The sequence below is a fragment of the Mus caroli genome, chromosome 10 (genome assembly GCF_900094665.2).
Source record: "Mus caroli chromosome 10, CAROLI_EIJ_v1.1, whole genome shotgun sequence".
NCBI lineage: Eukaryota > Metazoa > Chordata > Mammalia > Rodentia > Muridae > Mus > Mus caroli.
In genome coordinates, this window is record NC_034579.1 from 52,272,900 (window position 1) to 52,298,653 (window position 25,754).

General features: G+C 40.4%; 1 protein-coding gene and 1 pseudogene across 6 annotated transcripts in view; both read left to right on the plus strand.

Annotated features, from left to right (window-relative positions):
• Pkib (cAMP-dependent protein kinase inhibitor beta) overlaps positions 1-21,889 on the plus strand; it is a 93,712-nt gene extending 71,823 nt beyond the window's left edge. For 4 of the 6 annotated variants that reach the window (XM_021174711.1, XM_021174714.1, XM_021174715.1 and 1 more), the window contains 2 exons: positions 8,660-8,836; positions 17,114-21,889. In XM_021174711.1, coding sequence (XP_021030370.1) covers positions 8,660-8,836; positions 17,114-17,181 — 245 coding nt within the window. In that variant the 3' untranslated portion in view covers positions 17,182-21,889. The remainder of the gene's footprint in view (positions 1-8,659; positions 8,837-17,113) is intronic. The other 2 variants (XM_021174710.2, XM_021174712.2) reach the window with 2 other exon arrangements.
• Positions 21,890-22,692: 803 nt separating this feature from the next.
• LOC110302685 overlaps positions 22,693-25,754 on the plus strand; it is a 35,620-nt pseudogene continuing 32,558 nt past the window's right edge.

Sequence of the window (25,754 nt, forward strand, 5' to 3'; positions counted from 1 at the left end):
GAAAGTACCCAAGGAGCTAAAGGGGTCTGCAACCCTATAGGTGGAACAACAATATGAACTAACCAGTACACCCACCGCCCCCCCAGAGCTCGTGTTTCTAGCTGCATATGTATCAGAAGATGGCCTAGTCGGCCATCATTGGAAAGAGAGGCCCATCAGTCTTGCAAACTTTATATGCCTCAGTACAGGGGAACGCCAGGGCCCAAGAAGTGGAAGTGGGGGGGATTGGGAGGGTGAGGGTATGGGGGGACTTTTGGGATAGCATTGGAAATGTAAAAGAAGAAAATAAAAATAAATAAATATGAAACTGAAAAAAAAAAAAACCCTCTGGTGGAATCACCATTCCTGACCTCAGCAGTACTACAGAGCAATTGTGATAAAAACTGCATGGTATTGATACAGTGACAGGCAGGTAGATCAATGGAATAGAATTGAAAACCCACAAATGAACCTACACACTTATGGTCCTTGAACTTTGACAAAGGAGCTAAAACCATCCAGTGGAAAAAAGACAGCATTTTCAACAAATGGTGCTGGCGCAACTGGTGGTTATCATCTAGAAGAATGCGAATTGACCCATTCTTATCTCCTTGTACAAAGCTCAAGTCCAAGTGGATCAAGGAACTCCACATAAAACCAGATACACTGAAACTAATAGAAAAGAAAGTGGGGAAGAGTCTCGAGGACATGGACACAGGGAAAAATTTCTTCAACAGAACACCAATAGTTTATGCTCTAAAATCAAGAATTGACGAATGAGACCTCATAAAATTGCAAAGTTTCTGTAAGGCAAAGGACACTGTCAATAAGGCCAAAAAGCAAGCAACAGATGGGGAAAAGATCTTTACCAATCCTAAATCTGATAGGGGACTAATACCCAATATATACAAATAGCTCACAGAAGTTTATAGACTCCAGAAAACCAAATGACCCTACTAAAAATGGGGTACAGAGCTAAACAGAATTCTCAAGTGAGGAATACCAAATGGCTGAGAAACACCTAAAAATGTTCAATATCCTTAATCATCAGGGAAATGCAAATCAAACAACCCTGAGATTCCACCTCACACCAATCAGAATGGCTAAGATCAAAAAATCAGGTGACAGCAGATGCTGGAGGGGTTGTGGAGAAAGAGGAACCCTCCTCCATTGTTGGTATGATTGCAAGCAGATACAACCACTTTGGAAATCAATTTGGGGGTTGACAAAATTGGACATAGTACTTGCTACCTGAGGACCCAACAATACCACTCTTGGGCATATATCCATAAGATGCTCCAATATGTAATAAAGACACATGCTCTGCTGTGTTCATATCAGCTTTATTTATAATATCCAGAAGCTGGAAAGAACCCAGATATCCCTCAACAGATTAATGAATACAGATAATGTGGTACATTACACAACGGAGTACTACTCAGCTATTAAAAACAATTCATGAAATTCCTAGGCAAATGGATGGAACTAAAAAATTATCCTGAGTGAGGTAACCCAATCACAAAAGTACACATATGATATGCACTCACTGATAAGTGGATATTAGCCCAGAAGCTCAGAATTTCCAATATACAATTCACAGACCACATGAAGAAGAAAGACCAAAGTGTGAATACTGTGGTCCTTAGAAAGGGGAGCAAAATACCCATGGGAGGAGATACAGAGATAAAGTATGGAGCAGAGACTGAAGGAAAGGCCATCCAGAGACTGTGCCACCTGTAGTTCCCTCCCTTATAAAGTCACAAACTCAGACACTAATGCGGGGGCCAACAAGTGCTTGCTGACAACTATCTGATATAGCTGTCTCCTGAGAGGCTCTACCAGTGCCTGGCAAATACAGAGGTGGATGCTCTCAGCCAACCATTGGACTGAGCACAGGTTCTCCAATGGAGGAGCTAGAGAAAGGACCCAAGGAGCTGAAAGGGTTTGCAGTCTGATAGGAGGAACAACATAAACCAACCAGTAACTCCAGAGCTCCCAGGGAATAAACCACCAAGTAAAGAGTACACGTGGAGGAACTGATGGCTTCAGCTGCATATGTTGCAGAGGATGGTCTAGTTGGTCATCAATGGGATGAGACCCCTTGGTCTTATGAAGGCTCTATGCCCCAGTGTAGGGGCATGCCAGGGCCAGGAAGTGGGAGTGGGTGAGTGGTTGAGCAGGGTTATTGAGAAGTGGATAGGGAGTTTTCAGAGGGGGAAGCCAGGAAAGGAGATAACATTTAAATGTAAATAAAGAAAATATCTAAGAAAAAAAATGGAAAAAAAAAAAAAGGTGGCTGGAGAGAGCAGACTATGTCTCCTGTCAGTAGATGTTGCTTCCTCTTTGTGGCTTGTGGGATGTTGCAGGACTTGCATGTGATTACATGGATAAATAGCTGATCTGTTGTTACCCAAAGAAGCAATTATCTTGCATCTTTTACCATGTTTAGAGGAGGTCTGTGCATTCAAAACAGAAAACTACAAAATAAGTGTCTCTACCAACAGAGAACTGGAGAAAACTAACATAAAGTATAAAGATATTGAGAGCTAGAGAGATAAAACCTTGCCTCCCTTCTCCTCTCCTCTCCCTTCCCCTCCCCCTCCTTTTCTATGGGAGTGTTCATTGATGAAGCCTCACACATGCTAAGCCTTCATTCTACCACTGAGTTAAGTCCTTAGCCCCTAAGTATCAGCTGAGACCACTATCTTTCCTTTTCTCTCTGCTTTTGGCCAAGAAAAACACTCACTTCCCAAAACATACTTTTTAGAACTCCTTTTTGCTGCTGTTATTCTAGGTGCTTCTTTCCCCAGACAGTCTGACACATACTGCCCTTCTAAGAACTAAGTTAGCGGGTAAAAAATTTATTTGACATGTTGTGCACTGAATAAGTAGTGGTTTCAAGCTGGGCGTGGTGGTGCACGCCTTTAATTCCAGTACTTGGAAGACAGAGGCAGGCGGATTTCTGAGTTCGAGGCCAGCCTGATCTACAAAGTGAGTCAAAGTGAGTTCCAGGACAGCCAGGGCTACAGAGAAACCCTGTCTCGAAAAACCAAAAACCAAAAAAAAAAAAAAAAAAAAAAAAAAAAAAAAAAGTGGTTTCACTGTGGGAAGTGACAGAGAGAGATCAAGAGATGAGAAAAGAAGGAAACTATCCAGCTGTTTATATTCTTAGCTTCCAGTAAAGACATCTACAGAAAGGCTGGTGTGGGAAACAGCACGCATTGTATAGTATATAGGTAGAGAAGCTGTAAGATCTGTTTGTAGCTACACTTTCAACAAAGAAACACACCATTTTCTAGCATTCTCCTAAGTCTACTGGGATTTTTGTACTATGCATGTGTACAGTTATGTGTACATGTTCATGCATACATTATGTATGTATGTATGTATGTATGTATGTATGTATATATGTATGTATAAATCTAGTACTCTGTTTAGCTTGAACATCTTACTTTCTTCATTTGTGCTTATACTTTACCCTCCATATTTTAGAGACTGCAAAGCAGCTGGAGTGCATGCATATATGACTGCATTATGGTCTTTTGTTAAAAGCTATATTTTCAAGTAAGATTAAGTATGTTCAGGGCAATACAAATGGCATTACCTCATTGGGAATATGTGGCTTCAGTAGAATCTTCTAAAGTTCAAATGGTTCCAGCTCTTAGAAGCAGCACAGTTGATAAAGCAGAACTCAGCTAGAATCCTCTGTTAATTCTGAAAATGATGAAGAGGTGGCTTTGCTGGTGAGTCAGCTACCTTGGTTAGCAAACAGTCATGTAATTAATTTTTTAAGCTTGCAAAATTTAAAATGCCTTGAAGCTTATCTCAGTCTGGTTTCCCTGGGTTGTATTACTTCCCTCATCTTCCTATGAACTATGTTTTTTAAATATCACAAAGCATTAAAAGGGAGAAGTTGTCTTTCTATGTTTACCACTCCTTACAAAATATAAAAAGCACTACTGCCCAGAAAAACAGAGAAATAAAATGGCTATTTAGGGAAGGGAGAAACATTTGCTTCGTGATTTGCTCTTTATATGCTCAAAATAGTAATGCTAGGACCTTTCTGTGCTAGAACTGTCTGCTGACTCAGTTTGTCTGGCTTCAATCTTTCTATATTATTAAAGAAATATATGTTCAGTTTTTAAACATTAAAATGTATCAAAGGAACTGAAAGCTGGTTGATATGGTCCATGTTCTGTCTGCAGATCCCAAGTAGGCCTTTTTTCCTTTGCATAACATCGAAGTGACTCGTTATTTATTTTCTTTTTGTTCCTACAATACCAATATCACTTTTACATTTCAGAAACAGATTATGGACATGTTTCTGTCTGTAGAGTTGACATTTTCTCCTTAACCTAGCAGTATTAAATTAATAGGATGATGCACCCAATTTATTCACATTTTCATGATGGACTTTTCAATTATGTCCAATGCTGCAGGGAGCCTGTTGCCAGAGAATGCAAAGCTCAATGCTAAAGCCAGAACCAAGGGCCCTGCAACCTCTCAGTAAGCCACCAGATGTTGGGTCAGAAAGATAGAGAGCTTTTCACCATAGAATCCCCCACCTTCCCACCATTATGAGGGCTGAGATGGTGAGCTCGCTGGTCTGTCAGTAGTGGGTATCTTGGTCAGCATGAGCCCCAGGATCTGAGAGGAGCTGGATGCAAAAAACTGAGAAACAGCAGAACAAAGCCTCAAGAGGAAGGCGGCCAGATTACTGGCTCTCTCTCTGGACTTCCAGCTCTGATTAATTACTCAGTAAGATCCTCGTTACTGAATGTAGCTGACACACTTTTAGATAGTTTTGTAATGTTTTTGTTGAGGAAATTGCAGCACAGTATAATAATTGTAAAGGTAACGGGAGCAACTTCCCACACAGCAAAGACATTAACTCAGGGCCCGCTGTAGTAATGATTTAATGTCAAACGGAAGCTTCTACGGTACCTTTGATCATTCAGTTCCCATATGAATGGCACACAATCTTTATATTTATAAAAAGCCTTTATAGCACCAGAGTTGGGCGGATATCTACCCTCTAAACTATTAGAATTTGTTGCTCCATCAAGAGCATTGCCATGTTCCATCTGGGAAGCTCTTAACTTCAATTGGCCAGCCCTCATGGACATGTTTTCATAACTCACCTACCCCATGATGTCTTTTCTCTCCAACTTTCCTCCCCAACCCCAAATACACTCTCCTGAGGTCTCCTTCAACCCCAAACCTAGGGACCAAAAACCCTGCCTATCTTTTTCCTTCCCAGCTATAGGCTGTAGGTATCTTTATTCACCAATCAGTCATAACCTGGTGGTCAAGGTTACATAGCATCACTGGGATGCTCTGCAGATCTACATGTGGATTCTCTTGTTACTGAGGCAACCAGGCCTTGGAGGCTTGTATTTAGCATTACAAAACATAGCAAAACCCAAACCTTAAAAAGGGCTGAGAATTCTGCTTCCACATTGATGGCTGTATCCATCTTTTAGAAACTCTCTTTTAATATTCAAGTTGAGATTTGTGTAGATAAGCATTTGACCATGGCCATCATGTCTGAGGCAATGTTAACTGACTGGGGATAGAGTTGGGGCCTGAGGATCAATTCTGCTTTCAAGATGGTATCACCCACTCCTTCACAAGCTATAGATAAGAAACCTCAACTGAAACCAATTCCTCGTGGGTAAGGGTTCTTACAAACTACCAAATATTAGATATCAGATAATATCTGTGTCTGTCTCATACTTTCTCTCTTACACATACACACACACACACACACACACACACACACACACACACACACACACACAGTGCAAGACAGAGGGAGAATTTTAAACAGGGAAATTTCCCTGTTAAAAATCAATGAAGAACAGTAACGAAAGGAGGCATATGTGCAGCTAGCTGCATATATCAACAGGATTTTATAATTCTTAATAATCCATGCCGTTTTGATTTTGGTGTGAACTGGACTGTGATTCTATACAACGTTAGATTAGTGGTTATGCAGCTTTAAATCAGTCATGGAATCTCTCATTCTTGATGGCTACATCCATAAAATCTAGATCATATCTCATTGCCTTATAGAATTATAGCAAAGTTTAATGAGGTGATAGACACAAAATATCTATAGATGTTATTGAAGAAATGCTGGTGTCTCTGTTAGGAAGTTCAAGAGAAGTCTAGCAAGGAGGTCCTTCTTCTGATAACAATGAGGCAACATAGGAGGAAGGTCAGGTCAACAATAGGGAAAGGTGACAAATGATGCAAATATCACTTGTCAGTGAACTTATCACAGGAACAGAGAGAAGTTTACCCACTATCTGTCTAGATAATGCTGTGAATCAGACAGGGTGATTGCCATAGCTGATTTGTAGAAGAGAAACTGTGACTTATAAATTTAAATGAATTGCCCACTGTCACCTTGTAACTCAGGTGGATTCTTTTGAACTAATTAATAGTCCAGTGTTCATTATACTTCTCTGAACCATCAATGCCCAGACACTTAGCAAGTACCAAACAGCTGAAAGTCTAATTCCAGATTGTCTGCAACCTCGTATGATGCTCACAAAAGGAGACTAGCTAGCACAGTAAGAGAAGGCCTCTTTTAGGGCACTTTCAGATGACCACAAAGCTCCTGAGAACATGTGGGGCACCACAGGAATTATTACATGCAGTGGGCAGGAGCTGTGTTCCTAATTCCAGATCAGCATGTGTGCATACTCTCAGTTTTTATTAGCATTTTCTTAGTGGAAATTGATTGTCTATGAAAAGCTTTCCTTCAACTACTATGAGAAGGCTGGCTTGGTTTCCTCAGGCCAGAGTTTGCTATGTCATAAACAGCAAAGAGGATCAAACCCATTCTTTGGTGGACACTGGGCACATTTTGTGTTCTGAGGTAATTTGTCAGAAAATTTAAACCTGTGCTTTCCCTCTGAGGAAAAAAGCCCTGCAGGGGGGGGGGGGTGTCTGTTGCCACCAAAGGCCAGGTGAACTTTCCTGGTCTGGGATTGAACCCAGGCACATATCTGAGGATGGTGCAGAACTGGTCCCATCCTTTTCCTGGGCATCCATGGGAGAGTTAGCCCTGAAGGCAAGGGAGTATGAGAGATGTTCCTGTTCCCCACAACTACACTAGGGAGAGTGGGTCTTGTTCCTCACCTGAGCTGCACAGTAGAGTTGACCCTGGTGACGGGGGTGCCAGTGAGCTGGCCCCAAGCGTATGAATGTAGGAGAGCTGACACCAATGGTGTGAGTCAGGGAGAGCTGGACCAATAACTTTTCTGCCTTGAGGCAACATGGGCTAGAAAGAGATACTCGCCCCGACCCTAAGTCTTTGCCCCTTATGACTAGTGACTGGTGGGAGAACTGGCCCTGGAGTCATGAGAAAAGAAGAGCAGAGTGGGCCCTGCTCCTCACCTGCTGCAGCACTTGGGAGAGTGGGCTCTGCACCTCATCAGGGCATCACAGTAGAGCTGGTGCCGGACATGGGGATTATAGGTGATCAGTCCCAAGGGGGTGAAGACAGGAGAGCTGGTCCTGCTTCTTGTCTTCTTGTGGTGCATGGATGAGGGAGAGATGTCCCTCACCACCTATGAGAGGTAGTTCCAGTGAACATTTGCAAGCAAAGTAGTATGGACAAAAGGGTATACTGTGGGACACACTGTGACACAGTAGAGCTTCTACAAGATGTTTTTTTTTTCCCTCTGTTAGAGGGGAAGGGTGCAAGGGTGGAGGGTGAGTATGAAGGGAGGGGCAGATGAGTGGGACTGGGGTACATGATGTGAAATTCATAAAGAACCAATAAAAAGTAAAAAAAAAAAAACCCAACCCTGAACACACACACACACACACATACATACACACACACATAGACACATAGCAAGGCCTTGCTAGCACCTGACCTTGCTACCTACTCAGCAAATTCCTTCTGCCATCACAACTCCTGAGTTACAGCTCAAAATCAATTTTTAGGAAGACTTGGAAAAAAAAATCATAGTTGAAAGACGGTGAGTTTAGATTTTTTTCAGGATATATAATAACTGCTACCTCCTATACAACGAATGGTTTCTGAAGAGTTGTTGGAGAAGCATCACTAAGGATGACTGTGAGTCATTCCTATGACTAGCAATGAACTGTGTCCACTCAAAGGCAAGCAAAACTGTGCCTAGCATAAACCTGAGCATACTGAAACCTATCTGAATCAGCACAAATGACGTCACAACTGTGGAGGGGAAAGCCTCAGACATAAAATAGGATTTCTTTCTAAAGAGTAAGGAAACGTGCTTTGTTCATTCCCCACAATTACAGTGATTTGGTTTCAGCTCAAATAAGTACCACAAACAAATACTCTGGGAGTGACCACTCCAGTCTGTCTTCATTGGTTGCCAAGCTCCGGGTTGGCTGATTCTTTCATAGAAAAAGCAGAACAAAAAATGTTCAGGCCTACTACACCCTCAAGCGTTCAAGTGTTGCTTTGGGATCCGGGGTTATTTATAGCAATCTGGTTCACAGAAGTACTTCCTGCCCTATTCAGCAAATGCTCACGTGGGCATCTTAGAGCCAAGGCGCAGACACTGCTTTTGTGCCACCCGAGATCAGCTCTCCAAGCCTGTAGCGGTTTTGATGTCTTTGAGGTGACCCTTTACTTCTGAACAGCACATTTTTTTTAATGTGTACATTCTATCTATAGATTCTGTGATGAGGACAGATTCATCAGAGATGACTGATGTGGAATCTGTGATCACCAGCTTTGCGTCCTCAGCCAGGGCAGGCCGCCGCAATGCCTTACCCGACATCCAGAGTTCACTGGCTACAAGTGGATCCTCTGATCTTCCACTGAAACTGGAAGCGTTGGCCGTGAAAGAAGGTAAAACTCCCAATCCCCGGAAATAAAACCCTCGCTTTGTCTCTCTTTTTCCATCTTTTTCTCTGGAGCAGCCTTTTAACTAGTTATAGCTGATCTCTCTTCTTCTTGACCAAAAGCTCTCAGGTTTAAGTGGATGTCTATGCCTTTCTGAAACTAGGCAATTTCATGTCCTAAGGGTGAACATAAAAATTGGTGCTCTGTCTATTGGATGTGCATGATCACATGATAGGATTCTAGGTTCCACCTCCAGTACAAAATTAATTAGGTGGTCATGAATATTAATCCTTGCATGGGATCTGAGTACTGCGGCTCATAACTAGTTCATTACCTGTCTCAATCTGCCACTTGTAGTTTGAGAACCTAATACAGAAGCTAGTGCCCTCTGTATCTTCTAACATTACAAGAGGCAATGGGAGGTGATCCCAGTCACAAGGTATCCTTTCTTACTTCTATCATTGCTATGTTGCCTACCATTCAATTTCATGACTGCTAAGTGCTAAGAACTCCAGTGATGAGTAGAGCAGATGTAAACTCCTACTGTCACAGATTTTTATAGTCCAACAAGAGTGCTAGATTTTTAATGAATAAATATATAGTCTAACAATGCTATGCTTTATCAGAAAACTGGAATGGGTGCTTTGTAGAGAGTTCATCAGTGACTACAGTACAATAGAAATCAGAGCAGCCATCACTGAAATCAGAATAACTTGTGAGGCAGAGGCAGGAGGATTGCTATTAGATGGTTGCTACCCTGGAATACACAGTGTAACATGTTTTTTATTCTTCTGTATAATTGTCATCTGGGATGCTTCCTGTCTCAGTCTGCTAACCTAGGCCTAGTCCTGGAAGTTTCTAGCCTCTGTACAATCTTATCTAGATTGTTTTCAGCCTCTGAGACTTACTGCTGAATAAGCTTACCCTTTCTAGTTCTTTTTTGAGCTCTGGCTGGTTCAACTCAGCTGTTCTGGCTCAAACTTCTCTCCTAGTCTGGCTTCTCTTGGTTTCTCCAGAATTGCTGTTTAGACTGAAACTAACTCTAGCAGTCTTTTTTAGCCTTCTCAATCCTTCTCATTCTCTTGCTCATTCTGTCTTTACCTGTGTCCAGCTTGTTCTTTCTTCAATTTGTCTCTATAAAACTCTCCTGGTAAAAATAGCCTCCTTTTCCCTCTCTGTGCTGCTCTACTCTCCCTCTCAACTCTACTGTACTGCTCTCCAGGAACTCTACTGTATTCCTGCTCTGTACTCCCTTCCTCCTGTACTGTCTGTCTCTCCCTTAAGTTGCTTCCTTTTCCTTCCTCTTCTCCTGAGAGTTGGGCATATCCTATTCTGTCAAATCTTTCTCTGATTCATCACTTTGTCTGCTCCTCAATTAGACATCACATTCAAATGTGGGTGCTTGCTTTCTTTATGAAGTAACTTTACCTTCATTGCTTGGAATTAAATATGTGTACTAAGGGTCATAAATGTACTTCAGCCAGGAGGATTAAATGAATAGCTTAGGAGTGAGTCATACTCTAACTAGAAACAGGCTCAAATATGCTATAACAAAAGTAGGTTCCAGGATAGCCTGTGCTAGCTACAGTGTAAGATTTTCTCAAACAAAACCAGCACAACGACAACATCAGTTTATACACCAAGGCAGAGGGGAAGAAGTTCTTCTACCTAATTTCATTAGGTTGAGCTTTGGGAGGACAGTGCCCACTGAGAGAGAATTGGTTCCCTCCAGAGAGGAATTCCCACTTAGTGTTCCCAATCCCTAGTGGTCAGCCCCGAACACATGCGCACACTCACAAAAAGCCAAATAGATTCAGTAGGTTATACACACAAGTGTGCATACGTGTATGATTATATGTAAGTGTCTGTATGTGTGTATATACATGTGACACTAAGTCAAAAAAAGGTTATGAATTTGTGTGGGGAAGGAAGGAGCTTGGAGAAAGGAGTGACATATAGATGCAGTGTGCATAGATGAAGTTCTCAGAGTCAGGGTGCATAGATCAAGTTCTCAGAGTCAGTGTGCATAGATCAAGTTCTCAGATGCAGTGTGCATGAATGAAGTTCTCAATTGCAGTGCACATTAATTAAGTTGTCAGAGGCAGTGTGAATGAATGAAGTTCTCAAGAAAACCCACAATTTTTAAAATACTTTAAATAAAAATTCAACAACTCCTCTGTCCATTCCATAATAATCCAGCTATAAGGAGATGGGATAAAGGAGAAGGCAGAATAAGGAATACAGAATAAACTGCTGATGTGGTCTAAAAATAAAAACTGGCCACTGTTGGTTGAGGGTGAGTGAGAGAACAAGTTCTTCAAGATAACTTTGGGCACAGATACCAAGGCCAGATCTTGTGAAACATTAGAAATGCGGGTGGGGAGAAGGATTTTCATTCCCCATGAGAAGATGTCTAGTGATGGGTTGGCATCTGATTTATGTTTAAAGTGCTTTTTCCTTTAACTATGAAATGGAAATGGGTGGTACGGAAGCATTAATGTTAGATTATGGATGTAAAACTCACATTAGAAAGATCTTTTTTAGGGTAAATTAAGCCTTTGGACTCACAAGGAAACATGAAATCCCAGAGTATTCTAAGGTGTACAGTTACAGAAACTCAGAGGAAGCTGGGGGAAGCCCACGGTCTTCTTGCATGGGACCCTTGATGAGGGTGGTAAGGCAGACCTGGGGTCATGTCTGTGTGTCTCCCCTTCACCAGGGGACTGCAGGGAGACAAGGTCAATGGAGTTACAGAAGCCCTGTGTGCCAAATGAACTACTACAGTGTAACAAGTCTTTAACCACTGCTTCTTGCTTCCCTGCAAGAGACATGTTCAGTCAGCAGGATTATGGTTTGTAGGGCAGCCCAGTGTTCTGGTTCCCTACAAGGTCCTTACTAATTTATCTATTTTTATATATTCTTTTATGAAACTTGTGAAAGTGTGGGTTGAATTTGGGGCCTAACATATGCTAAGCAGGTACTTTTCTACTGAGCTGCATCCCTAGCCTATTCCCCCATCCAGTTTTTCTCAGTACAAATGTATTTTACTATAAGCATCGTATTTGTCATAAGATTAGACCCAGAGTAGTATTATATCTTAATTAACCCAAGACAAACATCTCCTTAAAGAAGGAGGAAAACAAAACTTGACTAAGCCATGGCAAGTGAAACATGATGGCTTCAAGTGGGTAGGAAGAATGGAGAAAGGTGGGTAGGTAAGGGTGATGTCGAGAATCAGAAGAACTTCCTAATGAATTTGTATATTGTAGAAATGAAGGAAAATGGGTGATAACTGAGCTCAATGTGATAGCATCTACACAGAGAGATTAACTGAAGTGAGGGCAATTTTGAGAGATGAGTAAAGCTTTTGTTTTCCTCTGTATCCCGTTAGGGATCTCTATTACATGTATACACTTTAAATAGTTAGTTGAACATGTCATTTCAAAATACGTTTTATGCTATAAAGGAGAAAACATTCTCTTATAGATGGCATGTTCCTTTTTTTTCTTTTTCTTGAAGCCTAGAACCTAGGAGTTTACACTTGCTAGGCAAGTGCTAAACTAAATCTCCAAACCCTGAGCCAGTTCCATTTCTGGTAAACCACATGAGCAGATTGTTTGTAAAGACTGACTGTAAGAAGGAGAAGGACTCCAAAGAGGCCACTGTTGTGTTGCAAAAGTTACTCATAGTTAAGTCCTAACAGCTTATGTGCAAAACAAGGACATGACAGTGTCTTGCTCTAAGACCATTAAACTTAGCACCAGCTTTCTCAACATATTGTCATGAAGAGTGTCGTGAATTTAATGTATTCCACTATATGCACATACATATATGTATGTGTGTGTGTGTTTTGTTTTATATCTACATGCATATATATATATATATGCATACACATATATATATTTAAACTGAAGATATTCTAAAGTGTGAGAATTTCATACATGCATATATTTTGATTAAATATACCCATATTCCTTCCTCTTCAACTCTTCCCCTCTCTCTCCCACACTTCATTCTCACAACTTCTTGTGCTTTTAAAAATCAAAGACAGAAACACAAACAAAAATTCACTGGATCCTCCTAGTGCTACCTTTATGTGCATGGGTGAAGGATATCTGCTGGAGTATGGGATACAACCCTGAGGAAAACAGACTTTGCCATCCCAGCAGCCATCCATTGCAATAACTCCTCAGATGGGGTGGACACTATTCATAGTCTCATCGGTAGTTCTCAATAGGTGCTATCCTGTTTCTCTTGTCTCTTAGGAGTTTCTAGTTGGATTTTGAGAAGGATAATTAAGAAGCCTTCATACCACTATCTCATTGGACCAACCATCACTAAGAACATAATTTGCAGAATAATTTGCCTCTTTGACTTACAGAAGAAGCCAATGTTGTCTAAATGAAATCATCACCAGTTCTAATAGCTTTTCCCAGAACGCTATTTTGCGGTGTAGTTGCTTCAGAACTAGTGATGACAAAACGGTTGCAGGACTAACTTAGTGCCTTGGATCTCATAATGCTACACAACTTCACGACTACTCATTTCCACCAAACATACTTTCTGAAGTTCTTCCCAGGAACCTTCAGGAAAGGCCTACGGTTGTGACCATGACCCAGATGCATTCCTGACCCTAGCCTTCTTATAGCTGATCTTACTTCTGTCTTTGTTTCATAGAAAAGTACCATGGGAATGTGCTGCTTTTTTAACTACTATTTTTCTTTTCTCCATTCTTCCTCTAGCACCAATAAGATGTCATCCTATCACACTTATGTTTGGGCCATTGTCTTGACTATAGTTTGTGGTCAATTCTTAGCCCCTTTGCAGCATAATCTTTCAGGGAGCTTAGCAGGAATGATTATTATGACTTCCCTTAAACAGTTTTCCTCCCTTGGTTCCCTGGACAACTTGCTCTCATGGTTTTCATTTTTCCTCATTGACTTTTTCACTCTGGGTTTCTTTCTGCTCTCCTCCTTAATCACTTAACAGAATGGAAAGCACAAAGCACAGTTTTTGGACAACTGGGTCAATGCTTCTTTGCTTCTAATGCTATCTGATTTCCTTGGATCGTTTATATCATACTGATACCAAGATTTATGAGTTACTGAATAACTCGCATGAGTTACTCTTCTTGTTGGCATAACTGACAAAATCGTAGTAAGAAAGGAATGTTTTTGTTGAAAATAGATTTTTTTCTCTCACATAATAAATCCGCATTACACCTTTCTCCCTCTACTTCTCCAGGTTCCTCCCCTCTTATCTGGATCCACTCCCTCTCTGTCTTTCATTAGAAACTAACAGGTTTCTAAGGGATAATAATAAATAAGATGAAACCAAAGCTGACATGCTAAATAGGACAAAATAAGGAAACAGGAAAAGAGCCCAAGAAAAGGCACAAGAAACAGACAAAGAAGCATAAACCCTCTCATTCATGCCCTTAGAGATCTCATCATAACACTAAACTGGAAGCCATAATGTACATGCAAAGGACCCGTAGGGTAAACGAGAGCAGGAAAAAATATGTATGTATAAAATAATGTTTAAAAAATAAGATTGACTCGTAAAACCAAAATAAAAAAAAATAATAAGATTGAAAAAAAAAGCCCTGACACAATATTATGGGACAAGGAACCTTCAAAGATACCTTTGAGTTCATTTCTCAGCGTCAATCCCCTACTGGGAATGCAGCCTTGCCTTGAGAACTTAATTTCCCCTGTAAGACTCCCTCAGAGTGGCTATCCTTTGTCAGTTGCTTCTGGCCTAAGGGTAGGGGCACGAGTCTACATTTCCCTTCAGCTCTCGTGCAGACCCATGTCAACCCTGTATAACATTTTTTAATAACAGTGGTATTTGGTTTTATTGTATGTCCCTGCGTTATCTAGTCTCCGGTTCCATGTCACTGTGGCATCCATGTCATAGAGTGGGCCTTCAGTAAATCAGATATTGGCTGGTTACTTCTAGGGCATTTTTTCCTAGCTGGTAGCTTAAAACTCTTCCTCCTCAAAGCTGTTTGTAAAGGCCTATGAAGCACATAACCAGGTTTATCACAGCAGCTGTGTTCTCGGTAGCAGTATTCTAAAGTTTCATGTTGCTATGACCTTAGGCAATCAAATGAAGGAGGAAGGATGTCCTTTAGCTCACTGTTTGAAAGGATGTACAGTGGAACATAGCAGGAAGACAGGAAGGATGATGAGAAGCCAGTTCCTGTTGTCTTTGGAGTCAGGAGTCAGGGAGAAATGAATGTTGGTGCTCGGCTGACTTTTTCCACTTCACTTTTTTATTCAGTCTGCGAGCCTGTGAAGGGATGCTGCCTATCTGCAGGATAATCCTCATTGAGTTCAGCCTCTCTGAGCTACTCTCACATATATGTTCAGAGGTATCTCCTGGATAATTCTAGATCCACCTAAGTCAATAGTGAAGACTAATTGTCATTAACTAATGACATGGATGACAGGCTGGAGGTCCCTGAATTTTGCTCTCATAGAATGAACTACCTGGATGACATCACTGCTTAGGTACAGAACTGTATTATCAAATTTAGTGGGCATAAAAGCAATCTTTGGATTTTCCTTCTAAACCCCATTCTTCCTATGTTTTCACAATCTCTGTGAGTAGTTATTCCACAGCTCCAGTTGCTGAAACCAGAAATGTTGGCTCATCCCTATTTCCCTCTGATTTTCACATTCTGCCTCTCAGCCTTTAGTGAATGCTCTTAGCTACACTTTCAGAACTGGCCCACACATCTGCCATTTTTCTACCCGTTACTCATGGCCCTGGTGCTTCATCTCATGCTTTTTCTTTTCTTTCTGTTGTCCCTCTCGCACATCTCACACATCGCTGCCCTGGGCTTTACTGTTGTCTTATTTAAATTCCTTTCTCCATGTGATACAAACTGCACACTATCCTCCCTTTTCAGACTTTTACTAAAATCTGGAGACAGATTAACCATTTCTATTTTCTACTCCTAACTTAATAACCTCACAAACCCCTTTCACTTTTTAAAAATGATACACTCTACATATTTTGTTTATTGTCATTCTCATATCACTAACTGGATGTTACCTAAGAAATGCTTCATGTTCTTAGCTTAGTAATTTTTATTTTTTTTAAATAGAGGTCTCACATTATAGTCCAAGCTGGCTGGAAACTCATTATATAGCCAAGGTGGGTTCGCAGATAACTGACAAATGAAAAGTCCTAACTGCTAGACTTCTCTTCAAAGATGCTATAGATGATTTTGTTAGGAGAAAGTTTGAGGGAATGGTTGACACTTAAATAATTTCATTTTAAATGAAGACAACCAAATATGGAACATTTCAAAGGATGAAAGAGAAAAAAGGGTATTGCAACTGAGCTTCATATATTTAATCCCATCACTGGGAAGGCAGAGGCAGATAAATCTCAGTGAGTTAGAGGCTCCTCTGATCTACATAGTGAGATCCTGTAGGGGGGAAAGTGTTTAAAGATGATAGTGATTTAAAATGAAGACTCAAGAAAAAGGGGAAGGCTGGCCAAATAAAGAGTAAGGAATTGTGGCTGGAATTGTCAGCTTTTGATGAATCTGAATCTCACAGGAGCTGGAGCCATGAGGGCCTTAGACTTTGGAAGTAAGAACATTGCTAGGACCAACAGCAATCGTGTCCATGGCAATGAACAGGGTCCTGCAGTCATAAAGGGTTGTATTTGCTTATGATTCTTCTATTTCTTCACAACTTATCAGTACAGTCACTACATTTTCACCTTCCAATAAGTGCTGACAAATTCTGTAACCCTTCTTGGGAAGCACATCTTCCATTGTGATTTTCCACAAGTCATTTAATCTGATTCTGCTTTAGTTTGCCAGCCTGTAGATCAGTGGTTCATAACCATCTTTAATGCAGTGTGAACTCTTAGTAGAGGCTTCATGTTGTGGTGACCACCCCAACCATAAAATTATTTTATTGCTACTCTGTGAGTGTAATTTTGCTGTTGTTATGAATTGTAATGTAAATAGCTGATATGCAGACCCATAGGTTGAGAAACACTGCTGTTGATTGAGAGTATAATGGCATCTTAAGAGTCATCCTGGCATGTAGTAACTATAGACGAAGAAAGTTGACTAGGAGGAAGACCTATGAAGGACTCAAATATTTCCTCTCTATGCAGATTCATATCTGTGTTGAACATGATCTAGTCAGGATGGAAACTACATGAGTAGGCAAAGTGGGAAACAACTTTCATTGGAAGCATATAATGTATTTCAATATATTTTGCATACGATTGAGAAATCTTTTCTTTTTGTAGATGCAAAAACGAAGAATGATGAGAAAGACCAAGGCCAACCAAAAACACCCCTAAATGAAGGAAAATGAAGGTTCAGAATTCATCAAGGGTGTTGATTTTATGCTCATTGAAAGACATAGCAGCTATGTATTCCTGGGGTGTTTGATCTGGTAGTAACCATGGTAACCCATGGTAGCGTGTGTGTGTGTGTGTGTGTGTGTGTGTGTGTGTGTGTGTGTGTGTGTGCATGCATGTGTGTGTGTGTTTTAGGTAATTTTGTTGTGATGCTCTGTCCTTAAATTGCAGCCATGATACTGAAATAGGTTATTAAAAGGTGTTACTTTCAAATTGCACCCAAGGAAGGACACACTGTTTATACCCCAACAAAATCCACTGTCTATTTTGGGATTTACTTAGTCAGATATATGCTTAATTCTGTCTTAGTGAGTTGGAACATTTTTCTTGGTATGTATAGACCGAAACCTATTAATTTAATACATTTTAGAATTTGTAGGAAATTATATTTTTTTGGTGAGATGGAATTAGCAGTAAAAATCACACTTATAAAATGTGTTTATTTTTAATTAAAATTTTCACCATATTTCCTGTAAAATATTAGGAGAGATCTGAAAACAGTGTCAACATTGTAACAACTTAAACATCTCTAGGATGTTTTTGTCTAATGTATTTTCCATCTAGTCTGAATGTACTGTAAATTTTCATATCGACCCACATAACATAAAATTTGTGACAAACTTGCTTATATAAAACATGTGTATTGAATAAATCTCACTATATTCCTTAACTTGGTGTATGTGTGCACCTTGTTTAATGTGGATTGTACAAGATATTGTGCTCCTTTTCTTAGACTGTTTTTCATTCTCTGGACTTTTGTGTGTATATGCAAATTGTTGCTAGAATAATTTCATCAGAATGCTGATCTTAATTTTTATATTTTTTCTAAAGAATAATACTAGAAGTTAAAAGAGTAAAATACATGCTTTAAATATATATTTAAATATAGGTTTTTTCCTTTTTTTATTGAAAATAGATTTTCATCTCATACATTACATCCCAACCACAATTTTCTCTCCTTCCATTCCCCCTATTTCTTCCCCATAGATCCTTTCCCCTAGATCCACTCTCATTTTCCCTTCAGAAAAGAGCAGGCCTCCAAGAAGCAACAGGAAACACATAAAAAAGAAGATACATTAAGACAAGGCAAAAGCCCTCCGATCCAATTTGCACAGGGAAACCCAGGAGGATGAAAAGAGTCCCAAGAGTAGGCAAAAGAATCAGAGAGTCACCCACTCCCATTGTTTGGAGTTTCACAAAAACGCAAAGCTAAAAGCCACAACATATATGCAGAAGACCTGCTGCAGACCCCTACAGGCCCCGTGCTTGTCCCTTCAGTGAGCCCCTGTGAACCCTGCTTAGCTGACTCTGTAGGCCATGTTCTCCTGGTGTCTTCCATCCTCCCTGTCTTCTACAATCTTTCCTCCCTGACTTCCACAGAATAGTTTTCTTTTTAAAAGAGAACAGAAACATTAACTGAATAAAACCCCACAGTAGAAATTCATAACTGATACAAATTTCCTTTCTTTTGTCTTCTGAAATAGGCTGGGTATAAAGTGAGGATACAATTGAAAGGGTGGAGGATGGTTTTGTACCTTAAATCCCCTGCTGCTTGTGCCTGAATGGATAAAGGTGAACTTTATGGCTATGAATACCAGAAGCAGATTTCCAAGAGCTTCATTGTTTTCAGCTCTCAGATTATATATATATAAAATAAAGAGCATTAGTATGGAGGTGTGCGTTTAATTAATATTTAATAAAATAAATTAGTCATTAATTTTTTAATTTTTATGAACGTTGTATAATGGGGTGATACTGAATGATTGGCATGACAGAGAGAACAGTTGTTCCCAAATAGGCTGGGATTATGATTCAGCCTCCTTGAGAACTTTGACACAGTCTGGAGACCACTGGGGAAAGGAAGTGGGGACAGAAGTTGCTGCTGGAATGGAGAGAACAGAGCTGGGATGCTGCTATTAACAGGTAGTAGCCCTTATGAAGGCCTCCACAGCAGGGTTGTATAGCCTTTGCTGTCAGTATTACTGAAGTGGAGAGACCGGGGAAAGAACTCCCTGGATTTGAATTTTATTCCTATGTACTAGCGATGTGATCTTGAATGAAGAAGATCCTATCTGTTAAATTTCCACCATACCCTATGTGGAATAGAACTGATAACAATTTTCATTTTATAGTGAGTGTGATGGTTTGTTTAGATCAGCAACTTGACACACCTAGGATCACCTGGGGGAGGAAGAGTCTCTGTGAGGAATTTTCTAGATTAGCTTACCTCTGGGAGATTGTCTTGATTACACTAATCCATGTGGGAAGACCCAGTGTGTTGCGGGTGGTACTATTCATTAGGTTTGGGCTCCTAGATTTCATAAGAGTGGGGAAAAAATGGGCAGAGTATCTATAACGCATGCCTGCATTGATTTCCTCTCTGCTCTGGACTGTGGATGTGATGGGTCAGGTTGTCTTGAGCTCGTGGCACTGTGCCTTCCTCTCAGAGATGGACTGTAACCTGGAGTTGTTACCTACAATAAACCCTGTCTCTCCCAATTTGCTTTTGTCAGGGTATTTTATCACAACAGCATCAATAAACTAAGGCAGTGGGTGTAGCCGGTAATGATACTGTATACGTAAAGCACTTGAATAATGCCCAGAAGAAATGTTTTGATAAACATTAGCTATTATCATCACCATGCTCCACTGCACTTGGCTTTATTTGTTGGTCATGAGGTAGGTGGACAGCTAAATTGTTTAGTTGACTCTAATTTTACAAATGTCCCTAAGTCATAGTGTTGGGAGAATAGATTCTATTGGAAATGGACTCTTGGAAGCATTTGCCACATCTGTAAAAAATTCAGTCATGTTAATAAGTGTCTGACAGGTAATGATTGTAAATGTATCTTGTATTTGCCTAATATAATAGTCATCTCCTTGACTTACTGCCTCTGCCTGCTAACCAAGGCCTACCAATGATGTAGTTCACTCTATGAGAGCAAACTTCAGGGACCTCCAGCCTGACATTGATACCATTAATGACAGCTAATCTTCACTATTGACTTAGGTGGATCTAGAATTATCCAGGAGATACCTCTGAACATATATGTGAGAGTAGCTCAGAGAGGCTGAACTCAATGAGGCTTATCCTGCAGATAGGCAGCATCCCTTCACAGGCTCCCAGACTGAAGAAAAAGTGAAGTGGAAAAAGTCAGCCGAGCACCAATGTTCATTTCTCTCTGATTCCTGACTGCAAAGACAATGGGAGCAGGTACTTCTTTTTAACATTCTAGGTTTTTTCCTTCCAGTCTGGCGCTCAAAACTCTTCCTCCTCAAAGCTGGCTTAAAGGTCTGTGAAGCACATAACCAGGTTTATCACAGTAGCTCTGTTCTTCATAGCAGTATTCTAAAGTTTCTTGTTGCTATGACAAAATACCTTAGACAATCAAATGAAGGAGGAAGGATATCCTTTGGCTCACTGTTTGAAAGGACGTACAGTGGAACATAGCAGGAAGACAGGAAAAATGAGGGGGTGCACTGCTCTCTTAAGTAGCTTCCCCTTCCTCTCTCATCTCGTAAGAGTTTGGGTATTTCTTGTTCTGTCAAATCTTCCTCTGATTCATCACTTTGTCTGCCACTCAATTTGACATCACTTTCAAACATGGGCACTTTCTTCTACAAACTAAGTTTACCTTCATTTTTGGGATTAAAGATGTGTACTAAGGATATGTCTATATTTCAGCCAGAGAGATTAAAGGTGTGTACAAAGGGCTGAGCCATACTACAAATAAAAAAATAAAAACCAAAAAAACCAAAAAACCAAAAAACCAAAAAAGCAGGGGTTTTGAGAAAATAACAGAATCTCAGGGTTCACAATGTAATCAAATATCTGACAACAGATGAGCCTTGCTTTTTTTGTGGATGCCAGTAGGGTTTTATGATAGTTGTCTAACAAAATAATTGTGAGTTAGTATTTAAATGAGTATTTTTTCTATGAAAATAAAGAAAAATAAGCAACACGTAGCTAATAATGGCATTTTCTTTCATTTACACCCAAACTGTCTTTCTTCATTATTACTAGCAGTGATAAATATTCTATATTATGTATCTCCTACAGGTCAATATATCATAGTGTATACACATATACAATGCCCCATTACATGTGTGCATATTGTATGTTATATGTACATGTTATATGTGTATATTATATGGACATTTGCCTTATAAAGATATCAGACTTGTTAACAAAGAATATTTAGAGAAAAAGAATGTATTATTTCACTAGGAGGCAAAGACAAAGGAAAATTTGAGGCTAGAAGTTATATAAAAACAAAATTGAAATTTCTCATGAGCATTTTATTTTCTTTTTAGTGTAAAGAGTATTATATTTTAGGAAGTAGACACTTTCAATGGAAATTACTTGACTGGGCAGGTGTAGCTAATAAACAAAAGACTTCAGCTCATTTTTGCATTGTCTTTGTGTACGGTTCCTGCTTGAGTTAATTATTAGACAGTCTTAATTAGCCCAGTCAGATAATGAGGCTAAAATGGAACAATAAAGCTATTGAGTGGCTGTGCACAAAGTTACCTCTCTCCAAACGAAGAGAGAGAACAAAAGTAATCCATTCTGTGTCCTGTGCTGGGGAGGCTTTGTGATATGAGGGAGGGGGAATGTTTGAGTCTTATCGGGATGTGACTAAGAGTCGAGCATCCTACTGCAAAAAGAAATAATGCATTATCTTCACGGGTCTGGGAACGTTGTATGTATGATGGGAGGGGTGAGGGATAGCATAGGAAGGAGAGAGGGGAGAGGTTGACTGGGGAAGAAAGAAGAGGAAGGAGAGAAGAGGAAGGAAGGGTAAGAGAAGAGGGAAGAGGAGAAAGAAGAGGACAGAAGGTAGGAGAGAAGAAAGAGGCAAAGAAGACATAGGGGAGGCAAAGGGTGAGGAGGAGAGAGGGAGAGAGGGGAAAGAGGAGAGAAGAGAGGAGCAAAGAGAGAGAAGACAAGAGAAAAAAGATGAAAGCATGAAGGGTAGATGAAGGTGAAGAGAAAGGACAGGGACATAGGCGAGTGGATATGAAGAGAAGGTGGGGGGAGGGCAGGACAAAGGCCAGCTGAACACACAACAAGCGTAGCAGCCTGTCTCTGCATACCTGGCATCTTCCAAGCTCAATGCAGAGGCTTTCTCTCATGGCCCTGGTTAATTATTTTATGCTCTTTGCTCCAATTTCTTAATGTGTAAGCTGGTGAATTATTATAAAGGTAAAGGAACCAAATATTGGCAAAATTCTGAGAACAGTGCCAGACACACAGCAGAAATTGCTGCTATCTGCCAAAACATAGAGGCTTGCCACAACTTTAAGACCCCTGATTTATTTCCAGATTATGTATCAAGACATCCCTTCTCCCTCCTTTGTCTTTTCTCCACCTTCACAGTATTTTCTTGTCTAAAACTATGATTGCTTCATTAGTGCCTTCCTTTATTCTTCCCAGTTACTAATGGCAGTTCTCAGAACGTCAAATGCCTGCTGCTATCCAAAAACCAGAACCGTGGCTCAAAGGAAAGGTTGACGCTTGTGTTGTTAACACCGGGTTAAATCCAGGAGCCAATTTCTCATTGAGCACGACACAGCAGAAACCGCGAGCCGGTGCTCCTGGGGAAATGGTGTTGGCTAAGCACATAAGAAAGCTATTTAAAGCTTCAGGGAAATATTCATACAAAATTGTTGCTTCTGATTTCCACAAATGAATAAAGTAAATTCCAAGGGTGGCCTTGAGAACTCACACAGCATCCACAGAGAGTCAGTGAACCAGAGTGTGCACTGCTTCTCTTCAACCAAAAGGCCACACTGTCCATATTCATTCAGACAAGAGTTCTATTCAGTCTGCCTGAATCCTAGCGAAACTGAAAAGCTATATACAAGGAGAATCATATTAGAGCTATTTGTTTACTTTTCCTTCTTCCTTTCTTCCTCTCTCTCTCTCTCTTCCTCTCTCTCTCTTTCTTTTTCTTTCTTCCCTCCTTCCTTTCTCCTCCTCCTCTCTCCTTTTCTTTATAATTTCAACATGATATTTTGTTTTTAATCTCTTGTTTATGTTTTCTCTTTTTATAGTACATATCTTTTGGGTCTCCTACTCCTCTCCGTCTCCCTCCTCCTCCTCTTTCTTGTTCCTCCTCCTCTCCTCCCACAAAAGATTTTAGATGACAAACCCAATAATCATTTAACTTATCATTACTTTTCAGAACGTGAACCAAATGGAAAAATCTGTGGTAAGCCCACAGATTGGGTAGATGACCATACTTGCAAGAGACAAGGATGAGTGTCTAGATGGGAGAGAGATAAAGTGCTACTCCCAGACTTAACTTTTATGTGTGTCCTGGGGCTTCCCGAGACAGTGAATAGAACACAGAGACATTCTGAGACAGTATTAGGCACCTTTTGGAGTACTGCAACGGAAGTACCAGTGATAACCGAGAGACTGAAAAGGTGTGCTTGCGATTTCACAGGTTTCTGTGCAACGTCATGGTGGGAGCATGCAGTTGGAAGACCTGTTCATCTCACAGTAGATTCCATCATAGATCCTACCTCCCACTACGCTGAATAATACCATAGCTCTGATGAGGGAACCCTTCGGTGGACGGTCAAGCTGCAGACTGTAACAGGAGCAGCATACAAACAATCTGATATCCACTGACAAAAATTTGAAATCAGAGCATATTGAGCGCATGTGTTCTGTTCCATGTGCCTTTGAGGGGCACGTGTGACTGCGCAGCTTCTCCAAGGTGCGGACTAGTCCAGCTGCTGAGGCCTTGGGGAGCCACTCTTCAGAGAGTAAGATATTAAGAACAAAGGGCTTGTCACTCCTTTGATTCCATGGACTTGACTTTGGCAGTTCTGTGAGAGCTCCCAGCGCACTAAATAGACGTTCAGATATTCCTGTTTTATTTTTTTAAAAATCTATTTGGATTTAAAATCACGGGGATTTACTTTTTTCTATCAATTTTTCGATGTCGTAGAGTGGTGGCTACTAAGAGGGGAAGAGCAAAGGCAGCCAGTTTGTGTGGATTTGGGTAGATTTCTACCTAAAATTGGGTAAATTATATTGCTTCTTGGGTAAATTATTTTGCTTACATGTTCACAAAATTAAATACTTATGTATGAAAATTCATAAAATGGACACGAGGTGGCGATGTCACTCTACCGCTAGCCCGTCAAAGCCAATCTCTGCCCAGATTGCCCTAGGTTTCCAGATTATTTTTGTTGTTGTTGCTTTGTTTTTACTAATGCTGCTGTGTGTTGGTGGGGATTATCTTAAGCGGGCAGGGGTGGAATCACCAAACTACAGTTTCTCACACACACACCCCTCCCTGCAAAGATGTCTTATCGGACTAGACTGGTTTCTTTTCAATTTTAGGGAACACTATTGAACTTAGGTGCCAGGAGAGGGAGCTATAGTGCATCCCAAACTTAGGCATGTATAAAGGCTACAGCTTTTCTATTAGTTTCTTTCTTATATGCAACACAACCAGCTAGATTTTATTTATTAATTTAATATGGTTGTGCACAATGCTTTTTTATTAAAATCAAATTACAAACAATTCTGAATTGTGTAAAACCTTAAGTTTCAAATAGGCCTTTGATGCCTTTCAAGTTAGAAGCACTATTTCCCAATTGAGACTAATTTGGAGCTCTCAAAGCAGCTTGAGCCCACGTGAATAACATGTGAATGGGCGTCTTTATTCTTGCCTTAATGCAGAATATCTTCTATCAGAGCACAGCCTCTTAGTGAGAAAATGGGACTCTTAAAAGAAAGGACATGAGGTTAACTGATTTGCCTGGTCTTCCCAGGGTGGGGGTGAAGGGAGATAGCTATTTTCTCACTGTGTGCTGTGTGGGAACATTGAATGTACAAAGAGGATGCTGGCCAAGAAGTCTTGGCAAGGAGCTGTTGGGGATTAAAGGCACTGAGTATAGCTGCTGGTACCACTGGAGTATTTTCCCTAGAGAGGACACATACAAGTGGTAGCATGAGAAGAACATAATGTCTAACACTAAGCATTAACTATTATCCTAAGTGCTTCATACATAACTAGTTCTGACTATAGCCCTATGCATGAGAGCACATGGCCCAAAATGGCCACCCAAGATGAGCCCAGTAAGAGGCAAAGACAGGTTTTAAAGCAAGGCAGGCTGGCTTCAGAAACAGGACTTTTAAACTGTCGACTTCTTTTTTTTTTTTTTTTTATGGTTTAAGAGCTTTATTATAGAAATTCGGGGGAAAGGGAAGAGAGAGAAAGGGGGAGGGAAGAGAGGAGAGGAGAAGACAAAGAGAAAGGTGATGGAAGAGAGAAGTGAGAGGTAAAGGAATAAAGGAATAAGAGAGCCAAACTGTGGACTTCTATCATCTCCCCAGATAGCAAGAGACACTTCCATATTAGTTCTCTGATGTACACATACCATTCTGAGAGCTTTATTCACATGGGTCCTTGTAAGTCATATACTCCCATGGTATGGTACTACTATTGTCCCTGTTTTGCACCAGGAGAAACTGAGGCACAAATGAATTAAAAGGTTAAGGTGA